The sequence below is a fragment of the Epinephelus moara genome, chromosome 11, assembly GCF_006386435.1.
Source record: "Epinephelus moara isolate mb chromosome 11, YSFRI_EMoa_1.0, whole genome shotgun sequence".
NCBI classification, from domain to species: Eukaryota; Metazoa; Chordata; class Actinopteri; order Perciformes; family Serranidae; genus Epinephelus; species Epinephelus moara.
In genome coordinates, this window is record NC_065516.1 from 14,519,649 (window position 1) to 14,541,121 (window position 21,473).

Here is a 21,473-nt window from a genome sequence, read left to right on the forward strand (position 1 = left end):
CATGATTACATTACAGAGCTCCCTTGACATGGCAAACACAACACGGTCTCCAGGCTATTGAGGGAGTGAGGTGACAGTGTCACTGAAAGCAATTAAAAAGCTATCAGAGGGAGCTGAAAAGAAAACATTTCCTATTAGATTGCAAAGTTAACCACTGGCCTAAGCCAAATGTGGCCACAGGAGCACTGAGATGTTATTACTCTCTGCAGGCGCTGTGCTGTTATTCCTCTGTGGTGCTAGATGTTAAAGACTCAGTAATGACCACTAACAGCACTTTGCACCGCTGTTTTAAAGAATAGCACATCAGGAGTGGTTGTCTCTACTCAACTTGTCATTGTTCACATGAATTCTAAGACATCTTGTAAATATTAAATGCATTAATTTCCTCCAGTGGAGGGAGGCAGGGGTGTGCAGAAGGGGGCAAGGGTGGGCTTGTTCTTCTCTGGGGGCCGTTCAATCAACCTACAATTATGTCTCTATATGATTCTGTCACTTTAAAGTTCTCCTGCTTTTTATCAAGTTGAAATGATTGCAATATTAACACAAATTATGCCTGTCATCTGATTCTTTCTGTAACGGGTGTGACTGAACCCAAATGCAGCACCCTGTGACAGCTGGTAATGACCTTTATTTATACATGGAGTAAACAAGAACATAAACTGACGGATATTTTGGTAACAGTTTGTTCTTCAGGGCTCAGAGCCCACACACAGTCTTTGGGTTCAGGGGTCGAACAGTTCAGTTGATTAGATGGCAGAGGTAACAAAGAGGGGCAAACTGATGGCGTGGTTTGAGAAGGAGAGGGATCCGGAATCAGGAGAGCAGTCTAGCAAAGCAGCAGAGCCGACGAGGGATGAGTAGCAAACACATACACAAGGCAGCGTGCTGCATCTCACAGCAGGCAACTGACAAGCAGGTAGGAACTCTCACACTGAAATGTGTGGCAGGAAAACACCACACAGCCACAGGCAGACAGAAACCAGAGAAGCTGAAGCAGAGTTTGTGGTCTGGAAACAGACGACGTGGGCCTAGTCCACACGAGCATGGGTATTTTTAAAACCGAACTTTTTTGGCCTCCAGTTTTTAAAAAATCTGCGTCCATACGAGCGGTGTAATAAAAATACCTCCGTCCACATGACACCGCAAATTCCACTATCAAGCAATGTAATACACATGCCAAAGCAGTAGGTGGCGATATAACATTGTAGCCAATCAGAAGGCAGTAAAACGTCATTATCGGAAAAACAACAATCTCTGAACTCCCCCCCCATACCCACTCAACAGAAAGAACTCCAGATTCTGATTCCTCAGCAGCTTCATGAGAATCACTGTGTCATCATGTCACTGAGTAGTGTTAGTTGTATGATACAGCCACAAAGTGCTGATATGCTGCTCAATAGCAGCAGTATTTTGTCTCGGTCCATCCTCAAATCGTCTCTCGCACACACTGGATTGGGTAATAACACAGCTGTTTTCTGTTTACGTCACACACTGTGACGTCATACAATGGAGACGAGACAAAATAACTGTGGTTAGTATGATCTGAAATCAGGGAGAAAGTGAAAACATTGGTGACCAAGATTAAGTTTCTTTGATGTTAGCATGTAGCTACTGGCAGCTGTGTACTTGCAGTAACAAGAATAGCGACATTTATAACAGTGAAAAACCACTGATAAAAGCTTCTGAACATACCCTGACACGTTCAGGCAGAAATATGATCTGAAATTGGGGACAAAAAAGCTTTTGCAACTAATTTTTCATGTTTCTCTGACATTAGCTTGTAGTTACATGTAGCAGTGTGTGTAATGTTAACACTTGCAGTAGCGTAAAAGCTTCTAAAACAAAATCTATACAACTGCATGTTTCAGCAGAAATATGATCCGAAATCAGGCTAAAATGAACAACATCAGCAACCAAGATTACGTGATTCCTTGACGTTAGTATGTAGCTTCATGTAGCAGTTATGTAAACACTTGCAGTATGGTTGGTGTCTGTCCAGAGCTGACGTCTGCTTGTCTTGAAAGAAGGAAAAAAAAACCATGGAAACAGAGTATTCAGACCAGTCAGAAGCCTGAGGTTTTTGCTCACAGGGATTACTTTTACATACTTTTGATTTAAATAATGAGGTACATCATCCAACATGATAGTATTACAGAAAATAAGGAAAAGCATAAAAATTAGCTGATAATTTTCATAAAATGTTCATATCTGTCTACATATCTATCTGTCTGAGGAGATCAGAGCTACAAACTCAGTCTCATCTCTTAAATCACTTATGAGAACCTACTTGTTTAAAATTGCCTTTTGGTGATTTTAACTGCTTTATTATTGCATGTTTTACTCTAATATGTATACTGTTTTTATTGCTTTTATCTCGTTTTTTTTTTTTGCTTTGTCTTTTACTCAGTTTTGTAAAGCACTTTCTAACTGTGTTTTGAAGAGTGTTATATAAATAAAGTTTGTATTATTGTTATTGTTATTATTATCATTATTATTACTGAATATGAAACCAGCCCATGAGACAGTTAGCCTAGCTTAGCTCAGCTCTGTGTAAAGACTGGAAACAGAGAGACAATGTGCTCGACTCTGACTTTAAGTAGAAAATAAAAAACCCACCTCAGAACAAACTTACTAATTGAGACATTATGTGTCATTTGTTTAATCTGTGGAAAAACTGAAGTGCACAGACAGCAAGTTGTGGTTTTATGGGGGGTTATTTCAGGAAGTCACTGCTCCCTGCTGATTCATAGTCCAGCACATAGGAATCCTGTAAAAACCACAACCTTTGGTAAGAGACGGGCGAACTATTTTGGTTAACTAATCAACAATTCCAGTATGTTACGTCCATGGCCCAGGAAAGTTCAACGAACATTTTTAGTGAGAATCAAGGTTTTTACTTGTGTTATTTGCGTTGCGATGTGCCTCATCTCTTTTTCGGCATCTTTTTCCCCATTGTCCAATCGGATGATTTGAGAGGCGGGCCTTCTGTGGTGGTCAGGACAACAAGTTTACAGTTAGTAAACAATGGAGGAGAAACTGGTGGTAGTGGTTGCTGGATACCCAGAGTTATACGGCCCAACGACAGGTTGTCAAACTGCCCTTGAGTCATCCTAAAATATGCCAGGAAGTGACCATCATGGAGGCGAAGCTCCTGGACCAACTGGTGGTACTCCCTGTGATCCACCCTCTTTTTTAGGGTCTCATGTACCCACACAGATCTCTGTTTCCCTGTGCCCAACAAGCTATTTACTGACAGCCTCTCACCATCAACCAGAGCTACAGCAAGTACCCTCTGCCTGAACATCTTAGGAACTACATACTACTGTGACATTAAAAAAAAAACAGTAGATTGATTATACGGGAAGGTTAGGGTAGAGAAGTGATGGGGTGGTTGCCTGGCAACGATTAAAAGGCACAGCAAGCTTTTTTTTTTACCAGTGGACCCACGGAATGTTTGTTTTCTTTTTTTTTTGATTCTGAGAGAGTTGTTCATGTTTACAAATATGTTTGGACTGTCTAAGACCATAAGAATAACATGTTTAAATATTTTAAAACTTGTTTGATGCTGAGCTTAGCTACCCGTCTCCTGGCTGTAGCCTTATCTTTAGCATACCAACATGAGACTGATACTGAGCTTTGCATCTAACTGTCTGCGAGAGAGCATAAAAGCATATGTCCCAAAATACTGAACATTTTTTTTGATTCTCTGTGGACACGGGATAATATAAGCAGATGTATTTCATGTTATGATAATGTAAGGCATGTTTCTCTCTCATGGCTTACCTATACACTTACTAGTTACTGAATTAACTGTCAAAGGGCAGGACAACTGAACATCGACAACAATAGAGGCATCTCACATCTAAGGTGCATGATATCAGATAGTTCCAAATTTAACATGAAGAGCAAAATAAAATATGTAAACAACATGTGAATGTAGTTAACATTAAATTATGTAGATGCAAAGTAATGAACAGAGAAAAACAATCTACTGGATACGTCCTCACAAAAATAAATCCCCTCTTGTCTCTTCAGATGAAAAGTCCTCATTCCAAAGTTTATGAAAAATAAATATCATCGTACAATAATATATATGTGTTGCACATTGGATTGAATCTGTTTTTATGTTTCGATCTCTTCTCTGTTTTCTTGTTTTGTGAATATTTGTGTGGAGTAAGTGTGTTATTTGTGTATGTAGCACAGCATCAAACCTGATTAAATAATGTATAAACAAGATAAAAAGACAGACACCAGAATGCTGCAGTTGATATTAAAGTTAAAAAGGATAATACCAGACACCATGTGAATGATTTAATACACCAGTGTGGGTCCAAACTCTAATTAAACCTAAAACATAAGTCACACATACCCTTTTAGCTACATGTATATTAATTAGAGAAGCCCATTAATATTTTAAGACCTCCATAAGGAGATAAATTGATTGATTGATATCCTGCTCACAACAAGCCAGTCTTGAGTCTTGTTTGTGTTTCTGCTCCACTGAAGTGTTTTTCTATAAAGGTTTTATGAACACAGATGTATTTCTAACAGTTTATAATATACAGTACAATCTATATAAACACACAGCCGTCTGAGCCTGTGACCCCACCTATTCAAAATATTCTACACATTCTCCTGAAAGGATTATTGCGCAAAAGCTCTTAACTTAAAAAAAATCCCACTTTCCTCACAGAATGTAGCGCTCAGCTCCTCATGCCCCAGCAGTATTTCCTGAGATATCCAGTTTTCAGGGGTTAAAGGGATTCAGACACTGTTCCCACAAGCTCTCACATTTCCACAATCTGTTCCCTGAGCAGCAAAAGGTCCTCACGTCAGAAGTCTGTGTGTGTGTGTGTGTGTGTGTGTGTGTGTGTGTACAATGTAAGTGTGCATGCGTGTACATAAGTGTTGCTACTGTACCATCATTAAAACCCAGCTGGCTGCAGTCACTGTAAGGAGGTTTGGGAGTAAGCTTTGGACCCAGCAGGCCAGTCACGTAACGTCCCTGAACATCTGCGTGAAGGGACTAAGGATCAGATTAAACACAGGCTATGAAGGCTGTAACACACACACACACACACACACACACTACAAGCACTCATGCATGTGTTGATGAACCTGTTGTCTTCCTTGACTGTGAAAGCTGATTTTTAAGCTCTTTGGATAATCAGGTTGGAGGATGGAAATAGCCCGTGGCAAGTGGGTGGGAAGCGGCGGCGTCAGCGGCTGCACACATGTCACCTCCTCCAGGAACAGCTACGTCTTAGGTACTGTAAGTCACCCTGACCCCCCTGAGGGGACAGGTCCCTTCAGTAAATGATCACGACCTGGGCAACATCATTAGGCAGCTGCTGTGTGGCAGCAGCTCCTTGGCAGAGTGATAAGCAGAAACACTCCACGGGGAAATGCTTACATTGCACTTGTAGGTGACAGGGATAATATGGGCCATGCACTTGTTATTCTCTGCAGAGCTGCACATCATTTGTACGCTTCGGCTATAAATACAGATTTGTCACAAACCAAGAGCTGGAGTCAGGGTGAGGCGCTGAGCTGCAGTCATCCTGAATTTTATGATTTCTAATTGACCATTTACAAAACCTCTCACCCGAGGAGCTGTTGTCCAATCACAGCTTAGCAACTGTAACTAGGCACTGCAGGCAAATCTGACTTCCATCTGATACGAAATAATAACAGGATCAGAATCACCAATATCATTACTTTTTGCTGCACAAACCAACTAATAATATCACATTAGAAAGATAAACATGATTTATTTAAAGGAGCAGTGGTTGAGATTTAGGGGATTTAGTGGCATCTAGTGGTGAGGATTGCAGGTTGCAACCAACTGAAACTTCGACCAGCTAGAATTTCTTCAGTGTTCATTGTTCAGGAGGTTTTTACTGGGGGGTGAATTATCCACAGAGGTCTCCTCCTCTCAAAAACAAACAACCCGTTGATTTAAACCAGTAAAAACACTGAACAAAGTTTCATGTCACAAACAGGATGCCAGCCGTGTACCTGCTAATTTGTGCTCACCTGTTTTCTGATCCACATGTTCAGTTGGTTTTAACCAGACGCCAAATTATCCGCAGAGGTCTCCTCCTCTCCAAAACAAACAGACCCAGGGATATATAGGGTAAAAACAATGAATAAAGCAGTTTTATGTTACAACACTGGCTGCTAACCACAGTGGCTGACTCAGAAAATGAGCTAGTGTTTGGTTTGTCCATTCTGAGCTACTGTAGAAACATGGTAGTGCAACATGGCGGTCTCTGCAGATCAGGACCCGCTCCCTATGTAGATATAAACAGCTCATTCTAAGGTAAAAACAACACAGTGATTTCTATTTTCAGGTTATTATACACTAAAGACAAAAAAATCATTATATCAAAACTGTTAGAAGTCTGACAGCCCGTCTGCAGCCCATCCTAAGGTGTTTTTTGATCATTTATGATAGGTAAATAGCAGCTGTATTTGTTGTTGTTTAAGTGATTTACTCAAAGGACCTATCATTCCAAAGCTATGCTCCTCCCTGTTCTATTAATGCTGACCATTTCATAACCAAACAACCACAGCAGCTTCAAGAAACTCTTCTTTAAGACAAAAAACAGTTTTAACTTAGCTATAATGAATAATTTGAATCCACCGATTGACATTATCCAGACAGAACCTCTGCTTACACAGCTATCAATTCATTTCTCACACACTGCCAATAATCCAGATGACCTTAATCCAGCTAAATATTTAGTCCAACACACATCATTACATCCATAGGTATCCACTAACTGCTGTTGTATCATTTCACATGTTCATATTTCTCCACATATTATCTTGAACTTCTCTCATTCTTCAAAACAAAGTCAACAATAAACCGACTTGCCGGATCTCAAAATGGAGGCAAACTCCTGGCTTTTTCATTGACACCTCACTTGAGCCAATAGGAGCTTCCATTGCTGGTGCTATGGCCTCGACAGCCAACGAAGGTATGTGTTGAAGGAACATGTGTGTACATTTCCAGGATAAGACATTTCAATTTCCATTTGTTCTGATGGCTTGTGGGTCTTGTAGTCAATGACACTCCAGACCTCAAAAGGAGATGTGAACTCTTTACAGGCCCCACATACTGTTATACATGTACAGAAAAGATGAACAAATGTGGAAAACAGTCTTTCTTATCAATTTCTTATCAAAGTTTTTCTAGAAGTGTTTTATATACAGAAAGCTGCTAAATAGACATTTATGTCTGTGTTGATTAGCTTTTCACTCATATTCATACATTCAGTACATTTTTTTTACCCTCTTTTATTGAAAAGCACTTGGATGAAGCCTTAGATGTGTAAAATGTTTTATTTCTGTGATATTGTTATCTACTTTGGACGATGTCAGGCTTCATGTTATGGCCCCAGTCATCTGCAGTATCTTTTTTCAAGAGAATATTCAGGTGGAGATAAAAAAAGAAAGCCTGTGTGTTGAAGCTTATATAACTCAATGACAGGAGCACTTACAGTAATTTTTAACTGTTGGGGGAAAAAATTGCAGTGTTACCTTTCAGATGACACCATGCATGTACATGTGCTAAACATGGAACAAGGACAGCTCTCAGTTTACTTTGGGTAAACCTTGGAAAGGTGTTTTAGGTACATTTAGGGGCATTTCTGCAAACACATCCCCTTAAATCCTGCACCATGAACCTTTAACAAGAAAATACAGACAGAACAATACCAGACACAGACTTGATTAATGAGGTGAATGCTTTATTAATAAGTTACTTCGGAATACATTTTAATCACCACTAAATAAATAAAACACAAGGCATTTCCTTTCAATATTCTCTGTTAATTACTTAATCACATGCATGTTTAAACACAAGGCAGTTTTCAATGGCAAATTAACTGAAGATGTGATCATTGCAGATATGCACACAACAGCAGCAGCAGCAGTAGAGATGCAAATATTGCATCTTCATAGCCTGTTTATTTAAAAAAAAAAAAAAAAAAAAAAAAAAAGACTAGAGAACCGTAATGTAGTTCTCTAGAGAAGTAAATCTGCCCTCTCATTAGTGTCGACTACATGTGAGTGATGAGAGAATGGAAAGCATGACAAGACGGGGGCTGCTCTCTGCAGATGTGATTTGTGGTGACCCTTAATAATATATAATCACGGGGGAGCACTAATGGAGAGTTCAGGTTTATATAACGCTGCTTCAAAACAGGAATTCTGATTGAAATTTCTGTAAAATGGTTTTTATTATTGTTTGTTTATGTCTGTCTTACTGAAATAATCAGTTACCACTGTTTAATTTAGATTGTTGTATTTGCATTCAGAAACACAGTGTGTGTTTGACTCTAATGTGTTGTTATTATCTTTTCAGCTGGCAGACACCATCCTCCCGTGACTGTCTGATGATTTTTGATGCAGAAGTTGTACCACCTTTGATGGGCATCTTGGCACACGGTCATTTTCACGCAACCCCTGAAGAAAAGTTTTCCAAAATGTCAGGTCACAACAGCGGCAGCAACAAGCACCATCAATCGGCTGCCAGGCTGACAAGTGGAGATTAAACCCAGTTGAACTGTTGAACGTGAAGTCACGGTGCCAAAAATAGTCTGACAGGGGGCTACAAGAAATTAAGAACTGCTGATGATGGAGACCAAAACAAACAAAAGAGGCATTTACCGAGTGGAGGCAATACCTCAAAAGGGCAAATTTGCTGACATTGTTTGTGTAATTAGGCATTGAGGTATTTGTGGCAGCAAACAGATGGACTTTAGCAGCTGCAGCCATCTATCAGCTGTAAGGAAAAAAACAGGATCTGCAGAGGCTCATAGAGAACTAGTGCCCTGCATACATTTATTACATTCCTGTTTACATTCACTGTTTTCATTTGCAATATGGTATACACACATTTATATAACATAATTTATATTTTGTTTACATTTAAACAATATTTTAACTTGTACAATTAATTTTATTGAGATTTATTTTGTTTTTAATTGCTTGATTTTCTTTTTATAGATATTTAATGAGTATTGTTGGAGGGAGCCTCAGGCCTCAGATTTTCACTGCCACTGACTGCGTCTTTGTAACTGTAACTATGATAAGAAGAATTTGAACTTGACGCAGGGACGTGTGCAGAAGGGGGCAAGGGTGGGCCTCTCCTCCCCGGAGGCTGTTTGATCAACCTACAATGAATTCCCTTCAAAATAAACTGTGCATTTCCATAACCATACTACCATACTAAATAGTGTGCCAGAAAAAGATTTAGTATGTCCCAATACATGGGATGTCAAATGTCTAAAGCTCACAAGTTAACAAATTATAATTTATGTGTTTAATCTGAACAAAAACTGACGTATAAAGATAGCAAGTTGTGGTTTTATGGGGGTTTATATCAGCAAGTCACTGCTCCCGGCTGAGGAATAGTTCGGCACAAAACCCCGCTGTAGAGCCAATCAGATGGACTTCAGCAGCTGCAGCTATTCATCAGCTGTGATGTAAAATACAACGAAAAAAAACCCTGCTTTTCTAACAGGATCTGCAAAGACTCACAGAGAACAAGTGTGGGTTGGTTTCCATGGTGAGCAAAGCTATTCAGCCATTCCTCATCTCGTTGAGTGACACAAACCGAGGCCCTGAAACATGGGCTGGAAGCATTAACTGAAATAACCATCTTTACCTTGACCCTACGCGTGACCCTACACCATTAAACACCTCCCATGTGAGTCAGAAATGAGATGATTACTATCTCGCCTTAATATGCCATTTCAACACCCGACAGACGTCAGAATGAGCAGCGAAGTGTAATTGCCCTTGTCTAGTGCGCGAGATTGTTGGTTCTCCGAAAGAAAAGAGACAGCAGGCCTCCTTCATTTGCCATGCGACGAAACTCATTCTCAGAATATATGGCGAGGTAATTGAGCGATGAATTACTTTTTGCATCAGCACCACTCAATGACACTGATTCTGATGTAGTAATATATTATCTCCCCCTTTGCGGTAAATTATCCCCAAAATGACATCCAATAGAAAATGAACATTCTTCTTTATCAGACCTGAAAAACAAACTTTCCAAAAGCAACATTTTTTTCTCTCTCTCAAACTGTGCGAGGGTCAGAAAGTACGCCGTGTCATTATGCCTTTTCATTATGTAAAGTCACGTCTCCGAGTTTGACTTTTGAGCGCTGTCATTCCCTAAAGAGAAGAAATAAATGAGTTTCACATCAAGTAATGCAATCAGCCGCGGTTAAACCTGGATCTCCAAAAATTTGATTACATCTGCTATAATTGAGTAGACACCCTTACCTTGGATTATACTGACGAGAAAACACATTTAAATACGTGTGATAATTGGAGATGGATGGGAAGATAGATGGCTAAATGGAAGACGGGCAGATTATGTACATCAGATGGAAAAAGAAGATTACAGTCAACAAGAAAAAAAGAGGACAATCTTTATTTTAACCTTTCAAACTTGTAATAAAGTGTGACAATCTTAATTCAAACCCAAAGAGGAAGTTTGGCAGAAAATGGTAGGCAACTACAAAGACCAGAAGGCAAGGCGAGGGCATGGTTCCTTTAGTGCAGTTTCACAGTAATAATACAGATGACCTCTGTATATTCAAAACAACAGGTGTGCTTAGGTTGAGGTGCCAAAGTCGATCAAGTTACAAGATTTACTGAGCTACAAAAGCACGATGAAATAAATAACGAATCTTGAAGCGATCTCATTACTCAGCTACACTTTTAAAAAGGGGGTTACAGAGTGGGATTAAGGATTACCTTTACACAATTACAGCATTAACAGCTCCAAACATTCATTACCATTTGAAAATATCTTAATTCAAAGTCCACTTTGTAGCTTAATAGTTTGCTCAGTTGTTGAGTCTGTTCAAAAGTTCGGATGTGGACGTAGAGCTAAATTTACTCTGTCATATGACTCTTCCAAAGGTCAAGGATGAACTTAATGCTCATTCATCACCAGGTGTTGAAGCTCCCTTGAGAGAAAGCCTGTTTTAGAAGTTTTCTTTGCCTTTGCAGCTTTATATGTTAAATATGTTTCAGATGAGTAATGTAAAAAATATTATCCAGTGTACCATTCCAAAGAAGTAGTTTGACATTTTAGGAAATGTGCTTATTTGCCTTCTTGTCGAGTTAGATGAGATGATACCAACCAGCGCCTCAAGCTCTCTAAAGCTGGGCATACACTGTATGACCTGAGACTGTTTCTGACCCCATTTTTGAGCTGCACAATTCATTTTAGAGTCAGACTGAATTTCAGCATCATTGGGCATTGTTTGTCGTGGACTACACGGGGTTTGGATGAATTTCTGACAAGTCAAATTTTGCTTGTCTCTATCACAGTTGAAGCAGAGCCACGAGTCGATTCCTCAAGATCAGTGCCTTTCTTCCCAATCAATCCCTCAGTGTAGCCTAAACCCAGCAAGTTTGGTGGTACTGCTAACTTGAGAGACAGAGGAACAGAGGGAATAAAAACTTAGACCTACCCGTTTTTATAGAAATTGACTTTTAAGCTCTTTTTGGGACGTCTGTCTCAACATTATTGTAAACTATAAACTTCTACCTGCCCTGGAACTTTCAAATATTTATTGACAATTGGCAATACCCAGAAGAGTCAGCAAGGGGCCAACGAACCATGTTACTGTATATTTTACATATACAGTGTGAGCACTCAGGTCGTAGTTTAACGATCGCACTGCAGTGTGAGCACATAACTCAAGAGCTTTGGTTTTACACTGCAGATGATCTATTCATACAGTATTTCTTAAATTGTACATTGTATGCCCATCTTAGTTAACAGATTATATCTTGTTTGTTAAATCCGTACATGCAAAAACATGTAGTTTGGTACGTCTGAATCCTTAGTATGAAACCAGCAGTACAAAAGACAATGGTGAACAGCGAGGAGACAGCTCTGTAATGCCAATTATGCTTCAATTTACTTATAAGTATAAGATTTCACTTAGGAGGGGCTGGCGTTTCCATGGTTATGCATCTTCAGCTGGCAGGGAGGCTCTTAGGAAGTGACGTGGTAATTACAGCTCAGTGACAAAGATACATACTACCGTTTAGTTAAGCAGAAGCATGGTGAATGATAGCATACATATTGGGTATGTAGTGCAGAGTATATGATTTCAGATGCAGTGTAGATGGCTGTTATTATCCTTTGACAGAACCGGGCTAGCATGCTCTTGCTGTTTCCAGCCTTTGTGCTACGTTAAGCTAATCAGCTGCTGGCGCTAGCTTCATATTTTCCCCGTCAGACATGAGTAGTATCAACTTTCTCATCAAACTCTTGGCAAGAAAGTGAATATGCATACCAAAAATGTAAACCTTTTGAGTGATGGGGTCTGACACAATTTACACTGTTACCTGCCACCCTGGTTATTTAACACAAGATTGTTATACAGTATTTGTGTATTTGTCTGTGCTCTTTCAACAAGTTCTCACTCTCAGCTTGTCAAATACGGCAGCCTGGTCAATGGTCCTATGTTTCAACATATGACGCTCTAGGTACCCCTCTAGCGTCAGTTTTGGATGCTTAGGGATGATGTGTAAATTTCTAACTGTTACATGCATTGTGTCTTTTCAAAATAAACTTCCACATTCACAGGTAATTTAGGTTTAGGCAACAAAACTACTTGGTTAGGTTTAGAAAAACATAATGATTTGGCAATCAGGGGGGACAGAGTTGTCTCGCCTCTGAGCCATGAATGGAGGTAGTAACAGCGCCAACTGATGTCTGTACAAGTAGGGGACAGCCGACAGAATGAGATCATCGGTGGCACCAGTGTGACGCTTTGATGATGTGTTATGCATACGACCCACCATGGTAAATTTAAAAAGTAGGTGGTAGCAGCTGGCAGCTAACTCAAAGAAGAACAGCAGCCGAAAATGTCTGCAAATTGGAAAAACGATGAGGTCCAAGAGCTCCCAACAATCCGAGCAGAAGATGAGATCAGCCACCGTATAACAGAGGTGGTAAATGATCGTTATTGTTTATAAAGTGCTGCCGATGCATATGTTATACGTCACACTAACGGCTGATGCTGTTGTGTTACATGTCACACCCATCACTCTTCTTTTGATTCCGCAATGTTGTCTAAAATCACACGCAAGAGTGGTGTGATGCTGCTGTTGTTTGGCTTTGTGTTAAAATGCAAAGGTGGCATGAAGAAGAGACTTTTTAGTGGCCCTATGGTGCGGTCTCTGTGTAAAAAGGGCTAAAGGTCATATGTGACATGTATGTCACATGACAGTAACTATGTTACATAGTACAAAAAAACCTTGTTGACTTTTGGTTTCACACAAGACACAAAGACTGGTCTCCTGGATAAAAGTCCTGTCTTTGTTTGACCCGTCTATATCCCCTCCCTCCCACCACAGACTTTCTCACTCTTTAAACTATGTCATTCTGGCGGATGGGTTTACACTGGAGTTAGTTAAAAGCTCTGTGAGTCTCATATAGATGCCAAAGGGTTCCTTGTCTGTCAGAATCTGATAGCCACTGACCAAGCTGCTATATCTGAGGCCGTGTGAATGAGAACAGACTGGCTCTTCCCACTGGTTTTGAAGTGGGTGTTTTTTTGTTGGAAATATGATATTTAAGGTATTTCCATGCTCCAATCATGACCAAGAATCTAACGACAGCTGTTGAAAAATGTGCTTTTGTTGCCACAGAAACACCACTGTGAATCAAATCTCAAAATTACACCCTGAGTTCTGGAGTGTTAAGGGCTTTATCTTTATTTTTTTCCATCTTCAGTCACAAATATTCAATTTTGAAGATAATGAAACATGTTTTTCAGGTGCTTTAATATGCCCCAACCCAACAAGGTGCACTCTAGTGTGCAATTCTCATAAAAACGGTATTACACTGGGTGTAACAGACTTTAGGAACACCTGCTCTTTTTCATGAAATAGGCTGGCCACTCGAATGCAAGAGGAAGTCATAGCCTCTACTTGACTTCAGCTATTATATACACTTTAGTCGTGAGGGTATGAAAATAGGATAGAGATGAATTTCTCCTCTATTAGAAAACCAACACTAGTGGGTTATGGCAGAAAAAAGAGGGGAAACTAAGCAGGAGGAGGACTGGCTTAATGTTTTCTACGCTCAGTGTACATCTCAGTGCATCGGGATTTAAACTTCAGCCTGCCTGCTGGATTCAATATAGCAACCAGAGATGGAGGGCAGATTGAAATATGGAAACAGACGCAGCCAGTCTATCTGAGGAATATGAGTTGTTAAAAGCTGCAGGAACTACTGATGCATGTTATGGGTGTCTGCTGTACAGGTACAACCAATCTGTACTAGGAATTTTATGCAGGTTGGTCATGTTGGGTTGAAATGAAAAAAAGAGTGCATTTGCCATGTTCTAGTATCAGACACCAATTATCACTCGAGCTTTTTTCATCAGCAGGTGGCTGGCATAAAATGAGGAGAAATGCACATCAGTCTCGGCACTTTGCACCTCTAGAAGAAGAAATATTTTCAGGCAATAACATACAATAGAAAAAGCACAATTCAGTTATGGCAGATTTTCCTTCTTGGGCACTTCCTTTGCTTTCTGCACGTCAGTCACAATCCATGACAAGCCTACACTTTGGGTTGGGGGTCGAGGCGGACAAAATGACTGTGTGTTCATGTTGTATTCGGTTTGAAGGCAAGATTGATCTGTTTTCTACTAGTCTAGGATATCATAGTGGAATCAAACAGAAAAACAGAAGAGATCGGGATATGACAAAAAAGAAGAAGAAGAAGCTATAATCGGAGCATTTTAGTGGCTACAAAACAACGAGAGAAAGGGTAACATCACATGGAATAAACCACTCGTTGGTCGAATCATAATAAATAAGTGGTTTGTTTGGTTCACAGCCATCCCTTCTCCTCGTGATCATTATGTGTTCACGCTCCATCATTAAAAAGGCTGTTAGTTTGAAACGATGGCTTCGCTGAGCAGCTGACCTTAAACACAGAACTTTGAGATGGAACAACAGTCTGTGCTTGAGGGGCTTTGAGGGAGAAGTGATATGAAAGACAAAGAAGCAGAATACATTGATATGTCTTTGAGTTTCATGTCATTGCATTTGACTAGGCCTATCATCCTCTATCCGGTGGGTGCCCCTGTGTTAATCGGTTTTCTTCTCCTCGGGATCCTTCTCTCCAGCGTCGCCTTCCTCGTTCTCGCCCTCTTCGGGGCCCTCCAGCTCAGCGGCGTGTTGCCTCTCCTCCTCCTCTTCGTCCTCTTCGTCAGTCAGGCCCTCCCTCTTGAGCGCGTCTATGTCATCCGAACCGTCATCCGACTCAGCTGTGCAGATGCCATAGCACATCAGGCTAATTACACCCAGCGGTAGGCCGAAGAGGAAGCAGCCCAGCAGAGGAGAGCTGCGAAACACTGACTGATGGAGGAAAGGAGACAATAAAAGATGAAAGGAAGACAAAAGGGAGAAAGTGTGAGAGAGAATACTGAGACAAAAGTATACAGACATGAATGGGTTGAGGGAAATACAGAAATAATGGAGCAAATGAGGACAGCAAAAAAAGGACAACATATGGATTTTCTTTCACAATTAAGTGTCCTGCAGGAAAGATTTGGGCTTGTTTACTCTATATCCTGAAAGAACACACTTATATTCAAAGCCTCTATGTTCTTGATGTAAATATACAGATACAGTTAAAAAGCATTTCCATCTACAAACACTGACATCACTCAGAATCCCTTCCTGAACCTTTGTCTTTTCTGTCTTATTCAAGTCTGGATTACCAAACCATACCTCAGGGCCAGATTAATTAGTTTGTAAAAACGTGATTAATTGCAATTTTACTCAGTATATAACAAGTGATAGGAGACAGAAGGCGATTTCAGCAAAGAGTAACTTAAAGTGGACCTATTATGCTCATTTTTATGTTCATACTTGTATTTTGGGTTTCTACGAGAACATATTTACATGCTTTAATGTTAAAAAAATAAAATAAAATAGACAAGACGTCAAAACTACTGCTGCGTATTGTGGAGCTCAGAGCTGCTGCGCCTCCTGTGTGAACAGCCCAACAAATTACAATGGGCGCCAAAAGCAAGCAGTTAGCGCCTCTACTGTGAACCTGGTGTAAATCTGAGTATTCCTTTGACCACCATGAAAAACACTTGGTTACCTGCTAGTAGCAACCAGCTAGGGAGCCTCTGTGTCGGACAATTATGTCACTCACAGCCCAGCACCGTGCAGCTCGATTGGCATTCACCAGAGAACACCAGAATTGACAAGTCCACCGCCGACGCCCTGTTCTCTTCACAGATGAGAGCAGGTTCACAAAGGCATGAAAGAGTCTGGAGATGCCGTGGTGAACGTTATGCTGCCTGTACCATCATCCAGCATGCCTGGTTTGGCGGTGGGTCAGTGATGGTCTGGGGAGGCATATCCTTGGAGGATTGAACAGACCTCCATGTAATAGCCAATGGTACCCTGACTGCTGTTAGGTACCAGGATGAAATCCTCAGAGCAACTGTCAGACCTTATGCTGGTGCAGTGCCCTGGGTTCCTCCTGGTGCAGGACAATGCCTGGCCTCATGTGGTCAGAGTGTGCAGGCAGTTCCTGGATGATGAAGGCATTGATGCCAACGACTGGCCCTCTCGTTCCCCTGACCTAAATCTAATTGAGCACCTATGTGATGTTATGTATCGGTGCATCCAACACATGTACAATACTGCATCACTGTATCTATGACTGATATTTAGCTGCTCTATAATGTTGAAATCTTATGGAGCCTCCATTTGTCAAAATCTAGTTTTAATACTTTATTATTTAATTGAGATTTATTGATCGTGCAGATTCCTTAATAGGTTTGTATCTATTTAAATTACCACAAGCCTTGTCGAGTTACAGACCTCTAAATCACCATCCAAAGCTTCATGTTTTATCCTTTCTCATAATCTGATCATTAAATCATATGTAATATATCTTTTACATCGTTCGTAATACAATATCAGAGTTTTAACTTGCCAGATTTGCTCACAGCTTGTGAAAAAATAGACAAGACATCAAAACTATTGCTGCGTATTGTGGAGCTCGGGACTGCTGCGCCTCCTGTGTGAACAGCCCATTGGCCAACCGGCTAAGGAGCTTCTGCGTCGGACAATTATGTCACTTAAAAATAAAACAAAATAGTCCCCCATCCCACCCTCAAATAGAAATAGTATGTATTCCAGCAAAGAAGAACTGACTCGGGGTAAGATATAAAAAAGCTGCCTTGTGTCGTCTGCCATGTGCTCTGTTCATGATGGGAACTTAAAGGCAGAGAAGATGCACGCACAGGCATAAAGAAATTGGATAAATCAGGGTTCAGCGGGAGCCACAAGATCATTTTTACCTCCTAATGGGTTAATCAGGCCCTGACCTTATTCTTAAGTTCACACATAAAACAACAAACACTAACAGTCATTTTCTGTCATTTCTCTCAGTGCCTCCTCAACATAGTATAGCACAAACTGGAATGATTGTCTGGCTGTTTAATAACAGTGTTACATCTCTCTCAGCGGCCAGTGTTTACAAAAGTAAAAAGCCTCCTTTTAGCTATTAGGCAGAGTGAATTCAAAATGCTATTCAGAGATTCAAAAATATTTTTTGGAAATGTTGCAGCAGAGATACAGCGAATTTATTCATTCATTTATTCATTCATTTGCATTAGGCCATTAAGCCTCGCGGATGTGTTTAGAAGGCAGGTCACAAATCATTTGCAGAAACCCGGGAAGGCTTTAATATTTTAGTGTTAATTAAATTTCTGTCATGTAATTTTAGGATGTCTGTGTTATGTTATACTGTTTGTATCTTGTAATATGTTGTCTTGTTTGCTTTTGTTTTGTTTTACACCGATGATGTCCATATTGGAGAGATTTACCCTTTTATCTGTAATCCTTTTGGGATGCTTGTACTTTCAGATTGTTCAGTTTGAACTGAAATAAATAAAGAAATCTCACACTTCAAACACAAGCAAAGGTCCACCTTTTGAGTCTGTCTGAAGATATTTTGTGTTATTTTTCTGTCTTCGTCTCCTATAACAGGCTCACCTCCCATAACTACACACCCACACAAACTCAAACACATACTGTAGCTACATGTGTGCAAAGGTTGCATGCACACACATACTGTAATGTCTCTTAAGAGTGAATTACAACATGTTTTTTTCTTACAGTGCTTCAGTGAATCTAACTTTTCTAGACTTCCTCTTATTGGGTGTCCTCTTTCACTCCCTGTAGATTCAATATAATTTGGTGACAGACTCTTAGAGGTCCCTTATGTTGTGTTCACACCAAAAACAAAGATTATTTTTTCGTCATGTTACTAACTCAAGTTTGAACGCTAGAATATTTTGTGTTGACTTGCTTCATACGCCTGAATAACTCATCATACACACATGAAATCACTGAATCTATGAATGAACTTCTGCCGGTAGATCCTTGGCATCGTACGTCCCTGGAGGACCTTAATGATGATTGGCTATCGCAAAAAGTGACGCAAAATTGCACTACTCGCTTCATTCGCTGCTTAATTCATGTATTTCACATCACGTTTGTCACGTCCATCATGCCGCCTGGTGGGAACTCAAGTCTAATCGCGTCTTTACATTGACTTTACATGTAATTCATCCACGCGAATTGTTTTATTCGGTGTGAACACAACATTAGAGTGAAAAGTTTTTTGGTAAATGGAAGTGTAATTAAAGGAATACTTCACTTCCCAAATAAGCGTCTGTATATGAATTACTCACTCTACCTTGTGTTGAAGTCGGGAAGGAAACTTTTCTCATATGCCTCTACAGTAACCGAAGAATCCAAAAACAGAAAAAAATTCTTGATTAAGTCAAACGGTTCGGCGTTAAACAACAGCAAACCCATATCATAATATCTATTTACAAACTCTCACACAACTCATGCAGTATAATCGAAGTCTCATTTATCCAGTCGTACACTCAGTACTTCACAAACAGACAGCCCTTTGTAATGGGGAACTGAGCTAAAGGGAAAACTTATCTATGCTCTATTCAAAGCCAGACTCCATCGACAAAAACAGTAATTTTACCTCACTGAACACGGGAGCTGCTGGTTTATCACTACCTCGATTAGTTTGTTTGTGTGTTATTGTGTGACTTTGGTGAATCCAAATTAACCCTTTAAAAACACCAAAGTCACACAATAACACACAAATTAACTGATCGAGGCAGCGGTAGACCAGCAGCTCCTGTGTTCAGTGAGGTAGAATTACTGACTGGATAATGAGACTTGGATTATACTACAGGAGTTGTGTGAGTGATTGTAAACAGGTATTTCGATAGAGTTTTTCTGTTGTGAAACGTGGTCCCCAATTACGTCAATTCATGTAAAAGTTTGCCCTTTTTTTTTTGGATTATTCATTCACTGTCGAGGCATGCAAGAAAAATGTTTTCTTTACGAATTCAGCATAACACATGGTGAGTAATTAACAAACAAATGGTCATTTTTAAAATGCAGACCACTATGAATTAAAAATTATCAAGAATTTTCTCTGCTTTTGGATTTTTCGTTCACTGGAAGCAAACAAGAAAATGTTTTCTACACAAATTCAAAACAACACGGGTTGAGAAACTGATGTACAAACGGTATTTTGGGGGGTGAAGAATTCCTTAAAAGAACACATAATTCACACCCATGTCATTAAGCTGCATATAAAATTTAACATTTTGTGACAAGGTACAAAACACGATCCCTGCGGGCAAAACAATGCTGGAGTCACTGAAGGACAACTTCTTCTTTAAATGATCTCAGTTACAAATGAGTCATTTGACCTTAATATAGCAGGATACATCAGAGACAATGTACCTAGAAGGGAGTGCTCGGTCACAACTTCTGTCAACCATTGGGCTGAGCAGAAGAGAAATATTCGTGTTCCCTGCAGTCATTGCCACAGGAAGAGGGATGGTAATTGCTGGTGCTGTGTGATGCGGGATGAGGTAGAGATGGGTATGCTATGCTAACACAGCTGGCTATGAGTCACTGGGCCTAATACCTCATGTTGCTGTCAGGTGTGCATTTAGATAGGCTCTCCAGGGGCAAGGTGATGGCTGCCGCCTATCTGCTTTGTATCATCTTGTGTCACTGTGAGCAACACTAGTCATGGTGATGCATGCAGCTCGCTAAATTTAGGAAAAGAGAATACCATTTCCTTTCTCTCACTGGTGTAAGACAAGCTCTTCACATGTGGATTCTTCCTTTGGTGTAGTTGCTAATGAGAAACAAATAAAATCCTGCACACTTTGCTCCTGCACAGCCCAAAGAAAGAACTGTTTTGCATTAAGATCTTTTCCTGATAGGTTATATTCGTCCACTGATTTACACTGTCAAACCAGACCTGACGGCTAAAATGTTAAACCTTAAATGAAAATGTTCCGACAAACCCTCCTTCATTCCTCAAGGTTAACTTCCATACCTTCAATTTAACAGTTTCCTTGAATACAATCTATAATTTTCCTTTAGGAGTTCTCTACATCCCTGTAAGGACACTGTTAAACTTCACCCGTGGTTACAGTACAAGTGGAGCATTACAACGCAGCTGTATTTGCATTCCTATCACACCCATGGTAAAATAAACACCAGTTCCCCTAAAAGAACCGACTACTTAGAGTAAAAGTGGGAGGAGAAGCAAGTTCAGCCTCCTGACCCTGTCTACTCCCTCATCACTCCCCCTCCTCCTGCTCTGTTGCCTGTTTCTCTTTCCACATACTGTGTTTACTGCCTGCATTGCATATTCTCAGTCGCACTCCCCCGTCTTGTCCTCTGAATGTTGTTTTTCTCCCACAGGGGAAGAGCAGGGCACTCGGGCATTTGTTTTACAGTGCTACTGAACTTGGCGCAGGTTGCATATGCAGTATGCAGTATTTACTCTAAATTGGCAGTCAAGGTGAGGCAATGTGTGAAGCGAATCAGCAAGTACAAGGTGGTAAGCAGTGTCATAGTGTAATAATGAATGCTTTTACTGTAGAGGTAAAGAAATACCAAGGCTGGAACAGAGGTATGTAAGCTGGGTAGAAGATAATGAATAATGGAAGCCTGATGTAAAACAGACCTTAAAGGTGAACTAATCAATATTTTTATATAGACAATGAATAAAGGATTATCCGGAGAAATTTGGAGAATTTAACTCCCTGAATTAAAGGTGCTGTATGTAAGAATGTGGCCAAAACGGTTATTGCACTCAAATTTAAAATACTGCCGCGAGTCGTGTCCGCCCCCCTCCCCTACAGATTCGAGGCTGCTGGACAGCGGCACGCTGGAGACTGATTTGTTTGCCCACGGGCGGCTGCCGTGGCAGGGCCGCGTCGCTACATCCTTGATCTTCGGTTTTCCAGCGGACCGTTCGAGCAAGTCCGGCTTCTCTGCTGCTAACGCTGCTGCCAGGATACAGCTGAGGAGGAGCCGGCTGC

The 21,473-nt window shown here is 40.4% G+C and overlaps 1 protein-coding gene across 1 annotated transcript in view; it reads right to left on the minus strand.

The window, feature by feature from the left end:
• Positions 1-10,407: 10,407 nt before the first annotated feature.
• tmx3b (thioredoxin related transmembrane protein 3b) overlaps positions 10,408-21,473 on the minus strand; it is a 54,845-nt gene continuing 43,779 nt past the window's right edge. The window contains exon 16 of the mRNA XM_050056608.1: positions 10,408-15,420. Within this exon, the coding sequence (XP_049912565.1) occupies positions 15,151-15,420 (270 nt within the window). The 3' untranslated portion in view covers positions 10,408-15,150. The remainder of the gene's footprint in view (positions 15,421-21,473) is intronic.